At 32.5% G+C, this 7032-nt stretch overlaps 1 protein-coding gene across 1 annotated transcript; it reads right to left on the minus strand.

The window, feature by feature from the left end:
* Positions 1–277: 277 nt before the first annotated feature.
* Positions 278–6514, minus strand: LOC129231617 (uncharacterized). Its single transcript, XM_054865983.1, has 3 exons — positions 6307–6514; positions 6054–6213; positions 278–681 (listed from the first exon to the last, which is right to left on the minus strand). The coding sequence occupies exons 1-3, from the start codon at positions 6512–6514 to the stop codon at positions 438–440; spliced, it is 612 nt and encodes a 203-aa protein (XP_054721958.1). The 3' UTR covers positions 278–437.
* Between the last annotated feature and the right edge of the window lie 518 nt (positions 6515–7032).

The following is a 7032-nucleotide window of genomic DNA, read 5'->3' on the forward strand; positions in this document are numbered from 1 at the left end:
TATATATCACTTACTTTAAAGGGGAAAATGTAAAAATAAAATATTTTAAAGCAATGACAAACACATTATTACAAAATACAAAAATTTTATTGCGTTTCCCTTTTCATAGCTTTATGACAGATATTAAGCTTTTGTCTAATGGCCTGTCGAACAAGTCCGACAGGTACATTAAATTTCTGGGACACATAAGTTTGTATTTCACTGATATAATCAGGGTGCAATATACTCTCTTTCCTGCACCCTGTAATACCTTTGAGCACACTTGTGCCCAGCACTGTTGGTCCAAAGACCACATACAAAAAGTCGCCGGTGAATTTAGAATAGTCTGTATTCCGGCAGCAGCTCAGTTTATGTGAATCTACTGCCAGAGTTGGACCTACTGTCGTCAATGTAGTCTCGAATTCTGGAGCTGTGCTGTCTACATTTTTTATAGACTTTTATAAAGCTTTTAGCTCTTTTTTCTTGATTTTGTATTTAGTTTTCAGTTGGACAAGTTCATCCTGTAGAGTAGTCACCTCTTTGTCTTTTACGATATTATCCTTCATAAGAAGATCAATTTTCCCCTGAATTAGCGGGCAGTTTTGGCATTGTTCAGCTGGTTCCATATACTTCTTAATCGTATCTTTAACAGAGCCTAGAAGCTCTTTCTCTTCTAGGGCTTTTGCCCTTTTCACACTTTTCCTAAAATAAAAAACAAAAATTATAAAAGAAAGCAGAAAATGGGCACAAGGCAAGCCTTTTAAATATTAATTTTGAAAAAAAAAAATAATTAAATGAAAACATTGATAAAGTAACCTTAGTAATTTGTTGAAATTGCTATTTTCATAAAAGGAAATAACAATGGGATTTAAAATAAAAGATTAAGTTGAGCATTTTTTTAAAAACTTGCTTAAAAATGAAAAAATAAAGCACCTTGTCCAAATCATTAACATTTCTTGTCAACAATAAAGTACGAAAAGGGCCCAGTGCAACAGGTCACTGAAATAAAGCACTTGAAAGAAATCTCAAAGACTCGTGGGAACCTGTGCAATGCAGCAAAATTGATACATGCATAGCTGCCAACATGCCAACTTAAAAAATCTTACAATGTACGCAGTGACTATATTTTTATGTTTTTTTTACCATTATAAAGCTAAGTATTAAAATTTGAAGTATTATAATATTTTCAAATCCTTACCCTTACTTGATCTGTGCTTTTATAAGCAAAATAAATAAATTTTAAAATACCAGAATTTTTGCGCTTTTCAATGTTATGTACATTTGGCTGCTGATACGTTCTAGTATTTTTTTTAGTTTGAGCTCACTAGATTTTGTGTAGCGTGTATGAAAACTTATGAAACGTACTCTTTTATACTAAAAACGTCATTTTTGAGACTGCTAAATTAAAAAAGCCGATTAGATTCCATGGGTTTCTAACATTAATTCTAACTACACCACAGAGTATAATTACAGCTCTTGCTCTAAGTTATTAACTCATATCAAATATTTTGATACACAGTCAACACTCGTTTTTATTGCGGTTTATTCATTCCAGACTTAACCTGTTGCCGCAATAACTGAATTTCTGCGAGGTAGAATTCTGTATTTACCTATAAACCGAATATTTTCCTAATTAGAATCCATAAAACTTACTTACGACAATTTAAATAGGTTTTTATTACAGTTAGAGCTCCTTAGACATGAAACCTTAGCCACCATTACATTTGTATTACTTAATATATTGCATAAAATGTAAGAAAATGAGGTACATTCAACGTAATAGTTATCACATTCTTAATTATTGAGAAATAAACTATACACACATGCAGTTCCTACACACTACTACTAATATAATCTAACTAAACTAGTTTGATGATGAATTAATTGACATGGGCATGCACAGGGGTGGGAGGTTCAGGCCCTCTGTTGACCCGGGCCGAAGCCTGAAGGGGGCTCAATATTTTCAAAATGAGGGGTGAAATATACAGATTAACAGTACGAAGACAACTATTTTCAGTACCATTTATAACTCTAAGGATTGTTATTAAAAGTGCATTATTTAAATGCAAAAAAAGAAAGAAAAAAGCTTAATTTTTTAAAATGGTTTTTTGCAAATTATTTTTTAATCATAGATTGAAAAACAATAAATTGATAATTAAACACTTATATTTTCAAACTTGTGCTGTTTGTTTAGCTCATAATTTTAATATAAATACACTGTCTTGCAACAAAAAATTGTAATTTATTGCTTTAACTCAATTATTGCACTATATTTTGAACATTCTTTTCCATTCATGCATAAATGTCGAAAAATTTGGTTTATGGAAAAAAAAAACTTCCTGCATACGAACTAAAACTTTTAACAAAGAATTTAAGTTCTACGTAACTAGATTAAAATCTGTAACTAGAGTATAACTTAACTAGATACTAGTAAAGTATCTACATAACTAGATAAAAATAAGTTACATATATACAGTAGGCGCCACTTAATGTGATCAAGGTTAATATTATCAGAATCACCAAGTCCCAGAACGCTTGTATATCAATTGCAGTGGTGTCAAAGGTGGGATATTGACTACATAACTGTTTTTGGTAAATCACTGTTTAATCCAAATTACATGTTTATTCTTCCAGTGATAATCTTCCTCCGACTCCCAGTGCAGATTCTCATTTAGGTGGGAGTTCAAGTGGTTGCGCAATCTGGATTTTTCCTTTTGCATGTACTGATCTGAAGAACTTATGGGATTCCCAGAGTATCTTCCCAGTGAATGAGGGTTGTTAGGAATCCCATACAATCAGGGCTAGGAAAATCTTCCAGTTTTTCTTATCTTAGATAAATAAAAGCATTTGAATTTCTCGTACAGCATAAATCAGACGAATTATTTTTGTATAAATCATACAAAAAATAGTTTGAATAAATAGTACACAATACTCCATTGTTAAATTTAACAAAATTTAAATTACATAACAGGAAGGATCGATTCCACACAAACCAGAAACCATTTTAGCAGTAGGGCTTGAAATAAATATTGAGCTCCAAGTAAGGATACGGTAATTTTTCAATAAAATACAAAATAGTAAAGTTTAAGGAAAAAATATTTGACCAAAAAATTACATGCCCGGCCGGGCATGCAAGGATAAAAGATTCATGCCAGATCGGAATTTTTACATGCCCTGAGCATGTCAGGCAGTATAATTTTCGAACTCTGATATCAACATATAGGTTTAAAAAGTTGGATATTGTTATCAATGTTTTCGTTTATTTTAATCACTTATTCATAAACTTGCCATTTTCCCCCTGTTTTTGTTCCTCAATCAACAGAAATACTAAGGCAAACTCCACCAACACTAACGTTCTGTGTGGCACTTTGTGATATTCCATAGCAATGCACACTTTTTCTAGGAAGGAAACGGGAAGTTCGTTCTCAGTGATCAGACTCCCCTAAGATGCCTTTTGCTTGCATAAGCAAAACTTCTGCCACTACTTCGTTGTGGGGATAGTGATCTTCCCCCCCACTTTGAGAGGATTAATATAGCTTCCAAGAAAACGCGCTCCCTTCTATCAGTCGAGAAAAAATTTTCTCCTTGTCCAGTTAACCTTAAAAACTTCACTTTAAATGGTGAAACATTTTATCCATTGAGGAAAAGCGCTGATTTAACTGTCAAGGAAGAAATTAAAATTTTAAAACGCTTTGACAATTTACCCATGTTCAATCAAAGGAATGCTGCAGCACAACTAAAAATTTCTCGGCCATTACTTCGTAAGTTCTAAAGAATTGTGATGAGATTAAAAACAAAGCTAAATAAAAATTTAAATAAGAAGCGAAACCTTGATGGAAAAGATGGTGAATTGAATCTGCTTTGAAACTGTGGTTTATAAATATCAGAGAAAAAGATGCTAAACCAAACAAGCATATTTTATTTCACCTATTTTATGTTTTTAAAAAATGCATATTTTAATTTCCCTTTTATGACTCAGCTATTTCTATTCTGCTAATTTTGTAATTTTTAATTTAAAGCGGCGTTTAGTAGTCATTGTAATTTTCATTTGCGGCAGTAGAAAAAAGGGTGCATGGTTTAAAAAAAACTATGTACATCTTTATATTATTTTATGTCTCCTGGATTCTTTTCAGTTATTGTTATCAGTCAGTTATATCAAATTGTATCTGTCCCGAAGTGATTACATTAAACAGCGTCTACTGTATTTATACTTGAATATTCACATTGAATAAATACATTAAATAGTCAAAAAAAGAACAATTTTGACACATTTTGTTGTTTTTTGATCTTTTCTCACAAAATATGGTTTCAGACACTTTTAGACACAAAGGTTTTGAACAGGACGGTAAAAACCTTGCCAACCCTGCTTTCATTTGCACATGCATAAACATAAGGAAATTTGGTTACTATTATCAAAAAATAAAAAATTCATGCATACAGATTGAAATTTTAATCAAATTCAAAAACACTACTTTGATACATTTTATTCTGTTTTTGATGTTTTCTCACAACATACAATTTTTCTAAAAATAGTTTTGGACACTTTCGGACAGTTCAGTAAAAACCATAGTTTTTAGAGACGTACCGAGTACTCGGAAACTACTCGGTACTCGGCCAAATTTTGATCAGATACTCGGCCAATACTGAGTAGTTGCAAAAAATTGAATTTTGTCCAAGACAGATATTAAAATTTATAAAAAAGCTCAAGCATGTATAATGTTCATAATGTTCTGCAATCATTTACAATTCAAATTTACAAGTCAAATTTAAATTTTGAGAAAAATGAAGCTTGTAATGCTTCAATGGAATAAATCTTTATTTTAATGTCCCTAAAGTTAATAAAACTTATTAAAAATTGTGCAAAAAAGGTAAATATAGGAATATAAAAGTATGGAATTTTTATATTAAAAATGGATATTTGCTACATACAAAAAATAGTTATAAGAAATATAAAAATACGTTTGCTTAAAAAATAAAAGGAAATAAAACATCGTTAAAAGCACAGTGCAGACACGTGTTTTGGCATTACAAGGAATTCCTTTTTTAATGCACAAAATGTGAGCTCGGATTTAAAGACATAAAGTGGACTTAAAGACATCCGATGAAAGTCGGATTTTTTTTGTCGAATGTCCTTACATTCTTTAGCTCACATTTTACGCACTGAAAAGACGTTCTTTGTAACGCAGAAACACGTGTCTGCAGCAGGGTTGTAGTTTTGGCCGGACAAAACCTATTTTGGACGTGCCACTAGCAAAAACCGGCCAAAACTTTATATAACCGCCATAGAGCTGGTCAAAACTGTATTGCATAAAATCACACTAATATGTATAATGTTGCACATTAAATAATGCGTAGTTACATTTCAGCAGGTATTTAGTTTTAAAAACTATTATATGGACAAGGAGGTCTATACTACTATTCCAATAAGTTCAAAATTCATCACATGTGTGTCGGTGGTTCTTCTTAAAACATAATTGGTACTTGGTAACTTGGCCGAGTAGTGAAAGGCCGAGTACTCGGTAACTCGGCTGAGTAATGAAAGACCGAGTACTCGGTACTCGGCAAAAGTGCTACTCGGTACGTCTCTAGTTTTTACCGTAGTGTCCTAAACCTTGCCAACCCTTATTAGAGTGCAGACTTGCAAAAGTTAACTTTCACATATAAAAACAAAGTTTTAAGACAATGCCGTTACATTAAAAGCAACAGGATTTCATTTCATAAAATTTGTTTTCGTATTTAAAATGTTATTTAGAAAATGTAAAACCACTCCTCAAAATGAAATACTTATTTCCTACACTGGCTCCAAGTAATCCGTCACACACAGTATATGTATGCGATCATAAGGCGTTGATTTATTGTGTTAAGAAATATAAAGAAATGAGTGACAAATTTATTATTTTGGCTCTAGAAAAATTTAACATGCGATAATTGAATCTGAATTATAAATGAAAATTTTTGAAGCTTGAGGGTTTTCGATGTTTAAGAATACACGAAGGCATCAATTGATTGCCCCTGAAAGTTGACTAGTACGAAATCTCTCAGTTCACAAGAATATAGTATTAAGATGGTCTTACTTGAAGTCACGGGCGGAATCCGTTGCAGTAGATTCAACTTTTACTACGTCCCTCTTTCGTTTCAGGGGAACTTCTTCTCGTTGATGGATATCAACATCTGCAGGAGATATAGTACCTGCAATCAAGAGATCTACTGTCGTCTCCATACTTTTCTTATTCCCTGAAAACATGTTGCATAAGGATAAGCATGGTTAAAAGATGCAAATGAACTTCAATTATCTCATTTTGTTAATTATTAAAGCAATATACTTACATCCAAATTGTAGAAATTTTGCTGGGTAAATGTCCTCTCCGTATTTACTATGAATTACTTCTTCCGCATCCCACGTGCACAAATCAACTTCATCCGTGAAACGGGCTTCTGTTTCTGGTGTGACAGCATCCTTCAAACGTAGTACACTGAAATTGTTTTCCTCGTGGAAATGCACTAGAACATAGCTTAGTAAATTTTTCTTCGACATTTTTGAAAAACTTTGCGAGAAAGACGATGCTAATTGCCGAGCGCTTAGGATATAAGCATGGATACAGGATAAACATGTGCCACTGGCGAATATGTTGCCAATCAAAGAAAAGTTTTAAGACTAAAGAGCACCATTGAAAATGCACGATTAATGACTTTTTTTCTCAAGCCGAATTCTTCCGAAAAGAAAGTCTAAAATATTTCTTATTTTCTATTTAACTCACCGCTTTTCAATTAAGTATACAGTCGTTGCAGAAATTATATTTTAAAATGAAAGTATACTAATATTTTCTGTATATTGGTGTATGAATGGAATAAGGTCAAAGTCTGTGTCACACAAATGGGTCCTTTTTTTCTAATGAGGACATGTCCCATGTCTCTACTTTTATTATGAAAGGTTTGGTAGGGGTGCTCACAAAAAAGATTCGATACGCAAAGTGCGCCGTTGTAATTTTTAGATGAGTTAACTTGAGAGGGGTTTTGTTCTGTGGGGTGGTGGAGGCTCTCACTTGGAAAAAC

The sequence above is a fragment of the Uloborus diversus genome, chromosome 10 (assembly GCF_026930045.1).
Source record: "Uloborus diversus isolate 005 chromosome 10, Udiv.v.3.1, whole genome shotgun sequence".
Taxonomy (NCBI): Eukaryota; Metazoa; Arthropoda; class Arachnida; order Araneae; family Uloboridae; genus Uloborus; species Uloborus diversus.